Here is a 16,059-nt window from a genome sequence, read left to right on the forward strand (position 1 = left end):
GCAACCATATTATGGAAAACCAACGAGGCCGGTTTTTGAAAAGAAAAATGCTGCAAAAATCCAACAGCTTTGTCCAGATTTTTACTTTGGGGAATATGGCATTCCTAATTATGGTACTTTTAACGGTACATTATGGTTGGTGCACCATTAGGGGTGCCATGTGAGGAGTATACCAGACTCTGAAATTTCAGGGCCCCAAACTAAGACCCAGGGGCTCCTTCTGCTGATGTCACAGGGGCAGGCTTTGGAGTCGGAGGTTAATTGGAAGAGGGGAGCTGAAGAAGGCAGACACACACACCCTGCCAGAATATCTATGCTATAACTTGCAGCCAGCTCCTTCTGGGCTGAATCTTGCAAGCCGCATAGACAGTCTTCTTAATCATTGTTTTATTGATTTATTTTGTTTTATCCATTTATTATTATCAAAGGCACTCTCATTCACCTGGAGTTTCAAGCCCTCGAACTGCCTCCTGGAGAGGGCCAGACAAACCAGGAGACTTCAGATCCAACCAGGAGGTTTTGCAACCATATACAGTGGTGCCTCGAGTTACGAATTTAATCCGTTCCGAAGGCACCTTCGTAAGTCGAAAAATTTGTAAGTTGAAAAACGCCATTGGAAACGCGATTTCCCATAGGAATGCATTGAAAACGGAAAAATTCATAAGTCAAAGCAACCCTATCTAAAAATTCGTAAGTCGAAAAATCCCTATCTAAAACCGTTGTGGTTTTTTTTCCCGGATGTCAAGACATTCGTAAGCGTGCGGCCATTACCCCACATTCGTAAGTAAACAAATTCAGTTGTCGAGTCGTTCGTAAGTCGAGGTACCACTGTACACCATACATTTAAGCACTTAAAACTTTTGAAGGACAACAATGCTAATATATCATATTACAGTTACAGTAAACATTCTAAAGGAAAGAATGAGGAAACAGTCACCTGGATGATTTTATGAAAAACTTAAGTACAGTAAGTATAAAACAGAGTGGGAGAGAGGTATAAGGCAATACATGAGGAGGAGAAATGTTGTTGTATTAAAAAGGGGCAGGCGAAGAAGGCAAGGTTTAGACCAGGCTCCCTCAAACTCGGCCCTTCAGATGTTTTTGGCCAACAACTCCCATGATCCCTAGCTAGCAGGACCAGTGGTCAGGGATGATGGGAATTGTAGTCTGAAAACATCTGGAGGGCTGAGTTTGAGGAAGCTTGGTTTAGACCAAACAGTCCAACAAATTTATATGTCATAAAAGGTAAAGGGACGCCATTTACCTTCCCGCCGGAGCGGTCCCTATTTATCTACTTGCACTTTGATGTGCTTTCGAACTGCTAGGTTGGCAGGAGCTGGGACCGAGCAACGGGAGCTCACCCCGTTGCGGGGATTCGAACCGCTGACCTTCTAATCAGCAAGCGTCCCAGGTATTGTCATAGGTATTGCCAAATAAAGTCATCCTTCACTGGGACAAGGGCAGCAACGTCTGTTGGTTTCACAGTCCCCTTCAAAAGCATAAGGCATACCCTCCTATATTCCTCAGATGAAAACATCAGTGTCATCGCCCCCCCCATCCCTGCACCTCCTCCTCAGAGCCAGAAGCCAGAGACAAGTGACCATAATGACCGCTCTTCATTGCCCGTGGCCTCTCACCACCCCTCATAACCATGACAGCGGCCTCACAGATGGACCCCACCCCCTTCGCTCCCCCACTCACTGTTTTCTTTACTGAGGAGTGGGGATTCAGTGGAAAACTTTCTTGGGGGGCATTCAAGTGGCCCAGATCTTGTTTTCATGACGCCATTTTGAGGCAGGGTGAGGCATAGATTTAGGAAATATGTTAGAGCAGGGGTCAGCAAACTTTTTCAGCAGGGGGCTGGTCCAATGTTACTCAGACCTTGTGGGGGGCTGGACTACATATTTTTTTGGGGGGGGACGAATTCCTATGCCCCACAAATAACACAGAGATGCAATTTAAATAAAAGGACACATTCTACTCATGTAAAAACACGCTGATTCTCGGACCGTCCACGGGCCAGATTTAGAAGGCAATTGGGCTGGATCCAGCCCCTGGACCTTAGTTTGCCTACTCATGTGTTAGAGGGACACACGGATCTGAACTAGCAGGAACACACTGAAATGCTGTACTGAAGGGAACAGCCCTTGGGAATTTAGGACTTTGTGTGACAAAGTGAGAAGCCGTGATTATTTATGGGCTTTTGTGACGATCACAGTATTTGGGGGGCAATTGAACGGTATGATAAGGGGATGGGTTAATTTTTCTGAGACAGCAAAGAGCAAGGCTTTCCTGCGCCAACAATTCACATTAATAACCAAAGCATCCTTGCATACCTGTGTCACAGTCTAGCCAACACCCTATGAGACAGTCACCCCCCAAACAGTCACCCCCCCCAAAAAACATCCTGAGAAGTGTTAAGGGTGGCATGAGTTGCTCAGAGACCCCTATTCCCCTCAAAGAGCTGCAGTTCTCAGAGTGGTTTAACTATCATGGGACTGAAACTGCCTTGGTCGCACTGGTTGATGATCTCCGGCAAGCTAGGGACAAAGGTGAGAGCTGCTTCCTAGTTCTGCTGGATCTCTCAGCGGCTTTTGACACCATCAACCATAACACCCTTCTGGACCGTCTAGAGGGGTTGGGAGCTGGGGGCACTGTCATACAGTGGTTCCACTCCTTCCTGGTGCACTACCTGGTGCAACTGGACTTCTCCGCAGAGGACCTTCTCGGTGGTGGCGCCCGCCATGTGGAACGCCCTCCCAATAGATGTCAAAGACTACTAGACTTTTAGAAGACATCTGAAGGCAGCCCTGTTCAGGGAGGCTTTTAATGTTTAATAGAATACTGTGTTTTATTTTTCTGTTGGAAGCCGCCCAGAGTGGCTGGGGAAACCCAGCCAGATGGGCGGGGTATAAATAAATTATTATTATTATTATTATTATTATTATTATTATTATTATTATTATTATTATTATCACTCCATTTTCACATTCTATCAAAGCAAGGGACAGTAAAAGAAATTGAGATGAACCAGAGAAGAACAGACTTTGAAACCACAGAACCATTATGTGGTTTATACTGCAAACTAAGTACAGGCACTACCATGACAGTGGCTTATTCGAGGAATGCAGTTGCCAGGCATGAGCACAGAGGGCAAGATGCCTGGGGCAAAACAACAAGGAAGGGCGATAGTCTCCATGCCTTGGGTGTGTGCTTCCTGAAGCTCTCTGTCTGTCCCCTGTTGGAAGCAGGATGCTGGGAGAGCTGGACCCAGGAAGGCACTTCTTATGCTTATTTGTCTTATCACATTCTGCATTCCTGCAGTGCTACCCAGTGATGACAGACTACGCAGAGCATCTTCTTGCTAAGCGATTTAAGCAGGCATCGTGTTCAAAATCCTGGGAATTACCTTTCTCTTTATGCAAAGGAGGATTCCAGAGCTTATTTAACAAAGTGCTCTATAATTAACCCTAATTCACATGAGTCATCCTGCAATGTCAGGCGGTAAGCCACAATCCTTGAAATCACGCCTCTGAGCTCTCACCTTCTCTTCTGCGGTCTCAGCTAATTCTTCTTCATTCCTTTTTTCCCCCTGTTCTCCTCCTCTCAGTGTCATATACGCCTCCTGTTTGGCAAACAAAACGTAAACATTACGCTCTTCCAGTCTTTCAACTTTCAACACAGGTGCTGAGAAGTATAGCCAGTGGGCAGGGATGATGGGACTTGTAGTCCAGTATGGTGGATGGTGATGATTTTATTATTTATACCAGTTGTGTCCAAACTTTTTTCAAAGAGGGCCAGATTTGATGAAGTGAAGGGCCGTGAGGGCCGACTAAAGGGCCAATCTTTTTTTAAGGAATGAAGTTGTTGAGCTTTTTTGTTTTGTTTTTTTAGGATTTTACCCCAGGAAATAAACTGCCACAGGGGCCAGATTAAACCGACCAGCAGACTGGATCAGGCCCCCAAAATGGGCTTTGGACATGCCTGATTTATACCCTGTCCATCTGACTGGGTTTCCCCAGCCAACACATATAAAAACATCATAAAACATCAAACATTAAAAGTTTCTAAAAGTTGTATAGTTATTTATCTCCTTGACATCTGCTGGGAGGGCTTTCCACAGGCCTCTGCTGAGAAGGCCCCTCTGCCTGGTTCCCTGTAACCTCACCTCACAGTGAGGGAACCTCTAGAAGACCCTCAGAGATGGACCTCGGTGTCTGGGGCTGAAGCCGGTTAGGGCTTTAAAGGTCAGCACCAACACTCTGAATTGCACTCGGAAACATACTAGGAGCCTTCATCACCACAGCCTCATCCCAGTACGTTTCCGAGCACAATTCAAAGTGTTGGTGCTGACCTTTAAAGCCCTAAACAGCCTCGGTCCTATATACCTGAAAGAGCGTCTCCACCCCCATCGTTCTGCCCAGGCACATAGCAAGGGAGGGGCAGGGGGTGGGCCACCCCTGGCTCCAGTCTGGTGGGGGCAACGCGGGGGCAGTGCGCAGGGCAGTACCGCTGGCCCCTGGCCGGCCCCTCGCACGCCAGCTACCGCACGCCTCCCAAGCAGAGCGCACTGCCCGCTGCCACCCGAGCGGAGTGCGCCGGCCACCACCCTCACACGCCGCCGCGGACATGCACAGTCCGTCCCGGTGCGTGCGTCGTGATGTCACAACGCATGCGCCAGGCCGTGTCATTACGTACACTGCATATGTACCGCCCTGGGCAGCAAAGCAGCAACGTTCGCCACTGGTTCTGCCTGGACACTGAGGTCCAGTGCCAAGGGCCTTCTGGTGATTCCCTCACTACAAGAACCCAAGTTGCAGGGAACCAGGCAGAGGGCCTTTTCTGTAGTGGCACCTGCCCTGTGGAACACCCTCCCAACAGATGTCAAAGAGAAAAACAACTACCAGACTTTTAGAAAACATCTGAAGGCAGCCCTGTTTAGGGAAACTTTTAATGTTTAATAGATTATTGCATTTTAATGTTCTGTTGGAAGCCGCCCAGAGTGGCTGATGAAACTCAGCCAGATGGGCGGGGTATAAATAATAAATTATTATTATTATTATTATTATTATTATTATTATTATTATTATCCCTGATAACACAAGAATAACATGACAACTGCATCTTTTCAAACATTATATAAATGGTTCAGACAACAGACATGGAAATTTTGCAAAAGAAGAACTAGAAGCTTGTCAGTTTTCCACCCCCAAATCCCATAATCTTGACGAAGATAAAAAAGAAAGAAAGGCACACTTGGAGGAAACAGGTGTTTGAAACCACCATAGCTGTTGGCAGCGAGAGCTCTGCCCTCCACTGGCTGAAATGAGCTTTCCAGAGCCATCGGCTTAAATGCTGTTGGGTCACTACTGCTGAGCACACAAGGCCTAGGGAAGATGGGGGTTGCTGATGGTGAGGAAAGCAGAAAGAAGGAGGAGTTGGTAGACAAAGTGGGTTCACGTTTGTGAGTTAAGGGATGTAACAAAAGAATGCAAGAGGCTGCCTACTGGAAAAGGCTAATGGCCCAGAATCCTCTTCCCCACAGTGGGGAACCAGATGCCTACCTGTATAAGAAGCTCACAAGGAGAACCTGAGCTCAAAAGCACGCTCCCCACTTCTCATAATAGCTGTCAACTTTTCCCTTTTTTTTAAGGGAAATTCCCTTATTCTAAATAGGATTCCTTGCGAGAAAAGGGGAAAGTTGACAGCTATGCTTCTCATTCCTATAAACTGGTATTTGGAGGAACATGGTCATCATGGCTGTCGACCATCAATCACTTTATCCTCCATGTCTTTGTCTAATTCTCTTTTAAAGTCATCCAAGTTGATCCCGAGGCACTCAAGATGGCGCTGAGTTGTGGCGTATGTGAAAATTGATGGATAGTAGCAGCCAAACGGGAGTCTCGGAGTGCGGGGACCAGCTGAAGGACGAGGAAGGCTGTAAGTCAATCATAAGAGGTTATACATAATGTGAAACAGCTTTTCCACGCCAAAAGCTGGACTCGTGCAAAATCTATAAGAAGTTTGGAAGAAGAGTGCATAGAATCCGAGATTCCTAAAATGGCGCTGGTTTGTGTCGGACTGTTGACGTGGCAAGAAAGGCATACTAGACTAAGAGAGATTTATGGGGAGGTTGGACTGGATAAAAAACCCACACAGGAAAAATGGACAGTGTTAAATCTTGTTTGATGCTTATCTCAGAAGCTGCGACGAAAGATAAAAGAGAGAGGAAAACATCTAGAAGGATTATTGAAAAGATTGGGACTATGATGGATAACAGCAAGATTTTGACAATAGGATTAGGATGGCAATGTTAACAGCTGCTTAAAATCCCAGGACTTTGGAGCATGGGGAGTCGAAAAAAAATTGTTTTAAGGATTTGGCATAATATTTGGCTTAATTGATATGTATATGTATAATTGGATATAATTGAAATAATTGAATTGTTTTTTTTTAATTGGAAATTTAATAAAAAAAGTATTTATATATAAAAAAATAAAGTCATCCAAGTTGGTGGCGATCCCTACATCTCATTGGAGAGAACTCCATGATTTAACCAGGAAGTCTTTCCTGGTATATGTCCTGAATTGTCCATCCCTGTGGAATGTGAGCGGCACCCACCATAGGGTCTCGGGATGGGTGTCATAATTCCCCCATTCCAGAGCCCAGAAACTATTTTCTGGAGCATAGAGTGGTTCTTGATATAACAGGAGATGTCTTCTGCTCTTGCAGAATATCCATGTGGCATGTGATCTGCGATATGGCATGCGCCACCCTTGTGAGCATGACCATGTCCAACATGAAGTCCATCGTAACTGCATTTGCAATGCGTTCCGATCAGCATTGTCCATCACACTTATACATTTCTGTTCTGCTGCCGTCACAAGGCTGAGAACCAGAAGTCTGTTTTGCCTAATCACATCTCTGCCACAGGTGATACTCCCTTAGGCGTACTTCTTTCATCATCCCTGTTCTTTCTTATTGGTAGATTCACCCAAGGCAGGTGGGAAGATGTCCTAATTTCCTCCAGCTGATCAACTTGCAAAAGAGCAAAGTGGCAAGGCATAAGAGAAAAATGAAGGTGACGAAGTCAAAAGCCATGCGTCCAGAAGGGTGACCGGGCGATTCTGAATTCATTCTGTCTTCTCTCCTTTAGAACTTATGCAGGAAATGAAGAGCCCAATCATAAGAGGGTGGTTCCAGAACCATATAAAAGGCCCTCGTCTTGGCACTGTTCACTATCATAACTGCAGATCTCCTTCACAGACGATTACCAGCCTATTGGGTAAGTCAGATTCATGGCTATGACATTGACATCCATGGGTGGAATACTTTTTGAAAAAGACACCTGGGATGTAGTCAAGCAAGTGCTTTGTTCGGCGCAGACGTCTTAGATTCAAGGAACGATGCTGTGTGTGGTTGAACTATGGAACTCGCTCCCACAGGGGGCAGTGATGGCCCCAAACCGAGATGACTTTGAAAGAGGATTAGACAAATTGATGGAGGAAGGGCTATTGATGGCTATCAGCCATGATCACCATGCTCTGTTTCCACAGTTGAAGGCAGCAATGCTGCCTGGAAGTCTTCACAAGAGGTGGTGGGCAGCAGCAGCCATTCTCCCAGCACAGGACTATAGGAAGTTTGCTGCTTTGTAGCAAGTTGGATCATTGCCCCCATCTAGCTCAGTATTGCCTACACTGACTGGCAGTGACTCTTCATGATTTCAAGCACAGCTCTCACCCAGCTCTATCTGGAGATGCCAGGGACTGCAACTGGGAGCCTCAGCATGCAGGACAGATGGGGAGATGAGGCTCTAGCAGATGCCCAGAGATGTCATTGGCTTGTGCCAACCCTTGTCAGGGGGCTGTCAAGGGAGCAGCTTCATCAACGGGTCAGAAGGGAGTCTCAGAGCCTCGAAGGAAAAGTCAGCTCTTTTATTTAGGAAATTTAGAGATCATTCTGGCATGGCTGCCTCCATGAAGATGTTGCCAAGACTGGCTCATGGCATCTCCCCTCCTGCTACTCCTCCTCTTCCTGAAATCTTCCATACAGACAGAAACTCTGGGGGAAGGAGGGACCCCTTCATCGGGCTTTTCTGACTTCCTGTTTAGCTACCAGTATGTTAATGCTCTGCATGACCTCAGAGTCAAAGGGGAAGGGGAGCTCAAGGCAGAGGGACCAGGCAGCGTCTGACCTCTCCCTGTCCTCTCCTTCAGACCCTGCACTCAGAGTGGGTCCCTCTGCAACCAGCCCTGTCCTTGAAGAACTCGCTGACTTCTTCACTCTTCACTCAAGCCTTCTGTGTCTTCTACCTCCTAGGTTCCTCCCTCCTCTGATCTGTCTTCTGGATCCCACCACCACTCCCCTGGGTCTGAGCCTTCTTCTTCTTCTTCTTCTTCTTCTTCTTCTTCTTCTTCTTCTTCTTCTTCTTCTTCTTCTTCTTCTTCTTCTTCTTCTTCTTCTTCTTCGGCTTCCCTAAGGAGTTCCTCGGGACACGGGCTTCAGCGGGAAGGTAAACGGCATTTCCCTGCACTGCTCTGGCCACATGACCCAGAAGCTGTCTGCGGACAAACGCCGGCTCCCTCAGCCAGTAAAGCGAGATGAGCGCCACAACCCCAAAGTCGTCCGCGACTGAGCTTAACAGTCAGGGTTCCCTTTACCTTTACCTTTTACCTTTACCTGCCACTCTTTGTCATCCAACCAATCCCTGACAGCCCTGCACATAATTAGCAAGGCTGTAACGGCTTTGTGGTTTTAAGGGATTTGGTTTAAGTTGTGGTTTAAGGGATTTGTGGCTTCAGGTGAGTGAAGCCATGATGTCACCTATTTGTGGTTGAGCACAGCTGAACCTTCTGCTCCCTTTGACAAATGGGGAATTAATTTGAATGTGTTACTGAGGGCTCCCAATGAGAAAAAAAGCCACAATTCAGCGACAGAGCATCAGCTTTTCCTGCAGAATTTCCCAGGCTGAATCTCCAGAGCTTTTAGGAAAGTCTGTGGAAAACTTCTGCCCAAAAGCCTGATGACCCACAGCCACTCACTGTAGCTATCTGGTATAAGGCAACTTCCTGTGTTCCTACTTAAATCAGACCTTTCCTTAGAATGCATGTGGACTGGGACCTTATTTTAGGACTCAGCTCTAGACATTTTCATGTGGAAGGTCCCAGGTCCAGTCCCTCAGAATGATTTACAAATCCTAGAGAGCCTCTGCCCGTCAGTGTGGGCAATCCTTAGCTAGATAGATAGACCAAAGATTTGACTCAGTATAAGCAGAAGTTCCGGCCACTCAGAACTCAGTTCTGGCCACTCTCTGGTGGGTACCACTGCCATTATAAGAGAACCTCATTCATTGTGAGTATATGGCATCTTGCCTTCTAAGGACTACATGGTTTAAGGGAGCAGTCTCCCTGAGATGGTTGGGTTCCAGCTGAGGAAAGACCTGGGTTGAAATTCCTTTTCAAGTGTGTCATTTGCTGGGTGGCATGGGCTGAAGAGTGTTGGTGTTGGTTGGGCTGTGCAGTGGGAAAGCTGGGAAGCAGAGCTCACTCCATCTGTTCTGCTGTGACAGGCCGGATCCAACAGGCCTTCTCCTCTCATCTCAGCTGTTCCCTGGGGACAGACATTCCATTAGGCTGCCCCAGCAGGAGAGATAGGAAGAAGGACTTGTTTCATCAGCTTTGCTGAAGGCCCAGTTCCATCAGGCACCTCCTGTCCCTGAACTGTGCCGGCATTTGGTCATTATAGGAGCAACTGTTTAGAAACTGGTTTCTGAGTTTTGTTTTCCTCTTCCCTCCCAGTCCCCTTTCCCTTGTGTGCTGTGTTTATTTTATTTTTATTTTTTGTAATCCTGTGGGTAGGAACTGTCTTGTTTTGATTGTATGTAAGCTGCTCTGGGAACATTATTGACAGAAGAACAGGGTACAAATGCCTTAAATAAATAATAATAATAATAATAGCAATAACAATAACAATGATATGGCCAGAGTATGAAAGGAATCTGGCTGGTGACCAGAAATTTCAATCCTGACGGCTGCAGGGCTCTGCTTTGCCAGCATGTTCCTTGCAGGAAACGCCCTGGCAAAACAGCACCCTGTATTTGTAATAGAACTCAGATGCATTTTCATGAGGCTTAGTCATCATAATCATAATTGCAAACTGATGCGCAAATCGCAAAACTGAACATAAATTGGGGAACAAGAGGAACCCAGAAGAAACTCAGAGCTTCACTCAGCACTAGTTTTGTCGCAATTGCTTGAGCCAGATGGGTACTTTTTAAGCTTGGCCCGGATATAAGCCACACTTTTTTCCCAAGTGCCGACCATGAAATGTTGAAGTGCGGCTTATATTTGGGCCAATACGGTATTCTTTGAAGGAATTTGCTGAGCATGGTGCTTCATCCACTCCTTCCTGCTAATAGCTTGTGCAGCAATATAATAATGGACCGGTTTATTACTGTGGGAGCAGCACAATTTGTTCAGGTGCTTAATGGGAAACTCTGTGCCTCAACCTGTTCCAACTGCTCCAAATGGTTGATTTTTTTATGCTGTTGCATTGAAAAGGTGAAGGATCCAGGGGCTAAGATCTTCCTTTGCATTAAGGATGGGGAACCTCAGGCCCAGAGGAGGAAGAAGTGGCCTTCCAGGTTTCTTTCTATGTGTTACCCTTGAAACTCTCTCTGGGCCACCCACCCACCCACAACTCAACAGCTCTCCTGTATGCCTTTGTTGAGTAGTTTTCCTAAGCTTGAATTTGCCGTTGGGCTGAAAAATGCTTCCTGCTTGCCTAGATGAAGCTTAGAGACATGGGTATGTGTGTTTCTGTGTAGAAACCTCTGATTTTGGAGGGCTACATTCCCTCCTCTCCAGGCCCAAGGTACCCCACTCTTGATGTAAAGCAAGAACTTTGCTCCTGAATCCTGAATCACTCTGTTGGTGGAACCAATGCTTTTTTCTGGGGTACACAGGGGTATGCATACCCCTAAACCTTTTGAGAATCTTTGTACTTTTGTCCATTTACTGTATTTACTTTTCCCGATTTGAACTATAAAATGTTGGGGTTTCTTGAGTCAAAATGAGAGTACCCCTAAACATTTTCTTTTTTAGGAAAAAAGGCACTGGGTGGAACAATGTATTAACTGATGCAGCCGATGAAAAAGGGTGCAGAACCCTTTCCCCCAAAAAGTGTCGCAGTGTCTTTAAATTTCTTTAAATTGTAGTGCTCTTGGAAAAAGACTTTCCGATTTCAGCAAGTGTTCTAAGGACATTTTCTGCTTTTATTAATAAGTTTGATTGCTCTTATTGAAATGGTGCTGGGGCTTCCTCACCAGTAATCCGCTCCAAACTCTGTGGCTTGTTTTTATGGAGTTTTATTTATATACATATGTACAAGAAAGAGCAACAAAAAGCATGACTGTTCTATCCCGAGTCAAAATCTGGAAGCACCCCGCTTCATGACTTCCTCCAACAGAACACACTGGGCATTCGGAATCTCCTCCTCTCTGCCCGCCTCTTTTCACCCCTCCATTGTTGGGGTGATGGGGCTGCTGGAGAACCCTCCCCACTGGAACTGCCCAGCCGGGGGGCTGGTGCTGTCTCCTCTGGCACCTCCCCTTCCTGAGTGCTCTGGTCTGACCCTCCAACACTTCCCTCTGGGAACCTTTCCCTCTCAGCATTATCAAGGGTCTGCATTGCTGTCTGAGGGTCAGCACCACCTTCTGCGGACAGTTCTGAAGTGCTGCCGTCCTGGGCTCCTACTGCATCAGGGAGCCCTTGTCCACACTTTCTGGACTCTCCGCTGACCCCTGGTGGTCCCCTGACACTTACCCACTGCATGCTTTTTCAGTTTGATGTACAGCGATACCTTGCTAGACGAAGACCTCGCACGAAGAAAAACTCGCAAGACGAAAGCGTTTTGCGAGTTTTTTGGAGACTCGTAAGACGAAGTTTCCTATGGCCGTGCTTCGCAAGACAAAGCAGGGCAGGCACACGAATGGGAGAGCGGCCGTCTGGTTGGGCGTGCGAATGGCTGCTGGGGAAGGAGGGAACATGGCTGCGCGGAGGCGCCGAGCAGAAGTTGCAGGGCTTCCGGAGCAGCTGTCTGGTTGGGCGCGCAAATGGCTGCTGGGGAAGGATACTCTCCAATATTTCTCTGATGAAAATAGGGACGTCCTAAGGGGACATGGGAGGCGCTGTGGGTTAAACCACAGAGCCTAGGCTTGCCGATCAGAAGGTCGGCGGTTCGAATCCCCACAACGTTGCTCGGTCCCAGCTCCTGCCAACCTAGCAGCTTGAAAGCACGTAAAAGTGCAAGTAGATTATTAGGTACCACTACAGCGGGAAGGTAAACAGCGTTTCCGTGTGCTGCTCTGGTTCGCCAGAAGCGGCTTTGTTGTCATGCTAGCCACATGATCTGGAAGCTGTATGCCGGCTCCCTCGGCCAATAACGCGAGATGAGCGATGCAACCCCAGAGTCGGTCACGACTGGACCTAATGGTCAGGGGTCCCTTTACCTTTTTTAAGGGAAAGCAGGACATTCTGGGATCAAATCAGAAATCGGGCAGCTTCTCTAAATCCGGGACTGTCCCTGGAAAATAGGAGTGAGGAGGGTGTGTGAATGCTGTTCTCATGTTCTATGTTTTGATGCTTTAATCTGTGCTTTAAAGCTTGTGTATTAAATGTTTCATTTGCTTTTGTAATCAGCTCTGAAACTTATAGTGAAGGTATATTTCCAAGACCAACAGCAACAGAACGGTGACAGTACCTGTAAGGATAATAATAATTCTTGCACATTTTTCCAGGTCTTGTCCATACTCCCAGGAGATGTATCCGCCCCAGAATAGAGATGGTCAAGATTCCTGTGATGATTATGGAGCACCAGTGTCTTCTGAGCCATCGTGGGACCCCTGTCACTCTGTGAGCTCGGGCTCCGCGGTGGACTACTGTGGTACATCATCACAGCAATACTATCCCCCTGCACAACAGTATTGCCCTCCTGAACAAAAGTACTGCCCTCCTGCACAAAAATACTGCCCACCTCAGCAAAAATACTGTCCTCCTGCACAAAAGTACTGCCCTCCTCAGCAAAAATACTGCCCGCCTCAGCAAAAATACCGCCCTCCTCAGCAAAAGTACTGCCCTCCTCAGCAAAAATACTGCCCGCCTCAGCAGAAATATTGCCCTCCCGCCCAGAAATACTGCCCTCCTGCGCAAAAGTACTGTCCTCCCGTTCAAAAGTACTGCCCTCCAGTCCCAAAATGCTGCCCGCCTCAGCAAAAATATTGCCCTCCTGTGCAACAATGCTGCCCTCCGGTTCAGAAATGCTACCCACCCAAGCAGCAGAAGTATTGCCCTCCCGTGCAGCAGTACTGCCCTCCCATCCAACGGTACTGCCCTCCCGTCCAGACATGCTGCCCACCGCCTCAGCAGACCTACACACCGGTTGGAGAGCCCGAGATCTGCCAGATACAACAAGTCTGCCAAGCGCCACCGCATCTTCTGAAGAAGTAGCTACGAATATAGATAAAGGAAAATGGGCTCACTGGGACATTTTTCATCTGCCTAGAAATGTTGTTCCTTTCCTTCCTTCTTGTGGTCCACACAACACCTGTGCCCTGTAAGGCAGGGCATTAACCACCTCTGTGGTTAATTCACGGCAGTTTAAATACAGCACACAGTGTTCTGTGCGCTTCCCTAGTAAGGATTATTCATTTGCTCCCCATGTGTAAGGCCAAATTACTGCTAATGCTTCCTGCGCATCTAGCTGCATCTTAAGAAATTGGTCGTTTTGCTTGACCCAACTCCACCTTCCTGGAGAATTTGGCTGCTTTCAAGCCCAGCGGTCTGTCAGAAATGTGGGAAGACCTTTCGATTTAATTCAGCTTTGACCCGCTGAGATTGAGCCAGTCTGATGGCATTTGCTCAAGGCAGGCCCGTCTTACCAATAGAGGCTAGTGGCGCGGGGCACTAGGGTGCCAAGTTCTGGAGGGCGCCAGGCGAGAGTTCGGGGAACACCGAATGAGCGCGCTGAGTGAGCAAGGGTGTGTGCGCCACTCCCGCCGAGCACCGGCTCAGTTTTTTCCCAATTTAGCCTTCAGATGCAGAATTCTGCGGGGCAGAGGGCTAAAAGGAGGGAAACCGAACTGACGCTCAGCGGGAGCAGCGCACGTGCCCTCGTTCGCTCAGCGCAGGTGTGCTGCCTGGTGTAGCCACGGTGGCATGAAGTGTCCAGCTGAGCCGGGAGGCTCCGCGTCCAGCCTCCGCCTCTTCCCCGCCAGAGGAGCCGCCCTCCAGCTGCTGCCCGCCTCCTCCAGCCCTAAAAAAAGGCCGACAACTCTGGGAAAGGGGGGATGGACACCGGAGGGATCTTTGCACTACGGCACCGGGTATGCTTAAGATGGCCCTGGCTCAAGGCCACACTGAAGTATGGGACTCAACAGTAGCATGCTTTCAGTGGACTAGGGAGAATAGACCACTCCCCTATAGGGTCCAGGAGCCCTCCCACCACCTTCCCAAAACCCACCCAGCTTTGGGAAGGAGGCAGCAGGGCTCAATAATCCTGTCAGAGGCCTGCTGCCTCCTTCCCAGAACCCAGGAAGCTTCTGCCTGGCTTAGGGAGGGAGGCGCAATTGTCACACATGCAACGTCACACACACACACCACACCACACCATCACACTTACAAGCTGGCCTTGTTCCCCTATGAAAAATTTCACTGTATGCCAATGGGACTCATAGTGCATAAGCTACTCCACACACTGAAGCATGGGTTTCATAGTCTTTACGAAATAACGTATTCTTGCTCATGGGAAATGTTAATGTTTGCTGTGTTTTGTTGAAAGCTGCTATTTATTGGAGATATATTATTGGTGCTGGTATTTATTGGAGATCTTTTGTGTGGACTCATTTAATTTGCTGTTACTATCCTCATCCTTTGGACAAGTATGCATGCAACAAAATAAAAGCATTTCCAAAAATAAATCCATCTCTCGTGGCTCCTTCGGTTCTCTCCAATTTTTGTTTATGTTTTTTATTTATATTAATGTTTCAGTTTTGATTTAAAAGTTATTTTATTAGAATTGAATGTTAAACCACTCTGTGAGTTGTAACGCTGCAAGGAAAATAAGAGGAAGCTCCTAACAATTCTCTCCATTTTTTAAAAAAATGGTTTTTATTAAGTTTTTAAATGATACATCTCAAAATAAACATTTTGCATAATACCATATATCCAATTACTTCCCCCTTCTCCTTCCATGGTTCATTTCACTTGCTTATCATTCCTACATATTTTCTTGTAACCATTCTAGTCAGTTCTCCAATTTACATCATTCAAATATTCATCATGCTGTTGAGTTTATCTTAATGGTGCCACTGTCTTCAGCTGTATACAGTTGTTTTCCAAATACTCAGCAAAGATTTTCCACTCCTCTTTAAATAAATACACTCCTTGCTGTCTTATTCTATACTAGCTGGCCTGGCCACGCATTGCTGTGGCTCATCCCTGTGTTTCCCCCCACCCTGTCCTGATCCATGACCTATCCCGTCTCCTCCCCACCACCACCACCACCACCCCGGGTCATCCCTGTGATTTCCCCCACCCTGTTCTGACCCATGACCTATCCCGTCTCCTTCCCCCCCACCCCCCAGTTCATCCCTGTGATTTCCCCCCACCCTGTCCTGACCCATGACTTATTCCGTTCCCTCCCCCCTGCGACGGACCTCCCTTCGGACTCTCAAATTCCCCCTGTTGTCTTTTATTTCTCTGTGGTGAAGATCGGGACTCTCTTAAACTCCCTTCTACACCAGACTCTTGAGGTCCGCCTAAAATAGGAATCTCCCCTTTCTCTAAGGGTCTTTCAGCAACAAGGGTACTCCTATCCAGCTAACGTGGCCAGTTTCAGGCTTAGCTCTGGGTTACTAGGAATAAAGCTCCTTTTTGCCTCAAGTCCAGGGCTTCCTTTGTCTAGGGTCCCTCCCTGTTACTGTTACCTCAGCACACAGGGCAACAATGTGGCACTCCTGAGCTTTTTCGTCCCTTCACCCCTCTTTTGGCTGACTCCTGGACC

The 16,059-nt window shown here is 47.4% G+C and overlaps 1 protein-coding gene across 1 annotated transcript; it reads left to right on the plus strand.

The window, feature by feature from the left end:
* Window positions 1-3,452: 3,452 nt before the first annotated feature.
* On the plus strand, window positions 3,453-14,979 carry LOC118076543 (uncharacterized). Its single transcript, XM_060269649.1, has 3 exons — window positions 3,453-3,504; window positions 7,157-7,285; window positions 12,797-14,979. Exon 3 carries the CDS (start codon window positions 12,819-12,821, stop codon window positions 13,503-13,505), a length of 687 nt encoding a protein of 228 aa, XP_060125632.1. The 5' UTR covers window positions 3,453-3,504; window positions 7,157-7,285; window positions 12,797-12,818; the 3' UTR covers window positions 13,506-14,979.
* Window positions 14,980-16,059: the final 1,080 nt, after the last annotated feature.

The sequence above is a fragment of the Zootoca vivipara genome, chromosome 17, assembly GCF_963506605.1.
Source record: "Zootoca vivipara chromosome 17, rZooViv1.1, whole genome shotgun sequence".
NCBI classification, from domain to species: Eukaryota; Metazoa; Chordata; class Lepidosauria; order Squamata; family Lacertidae; genus Zootoca; species Zootoca vivipara.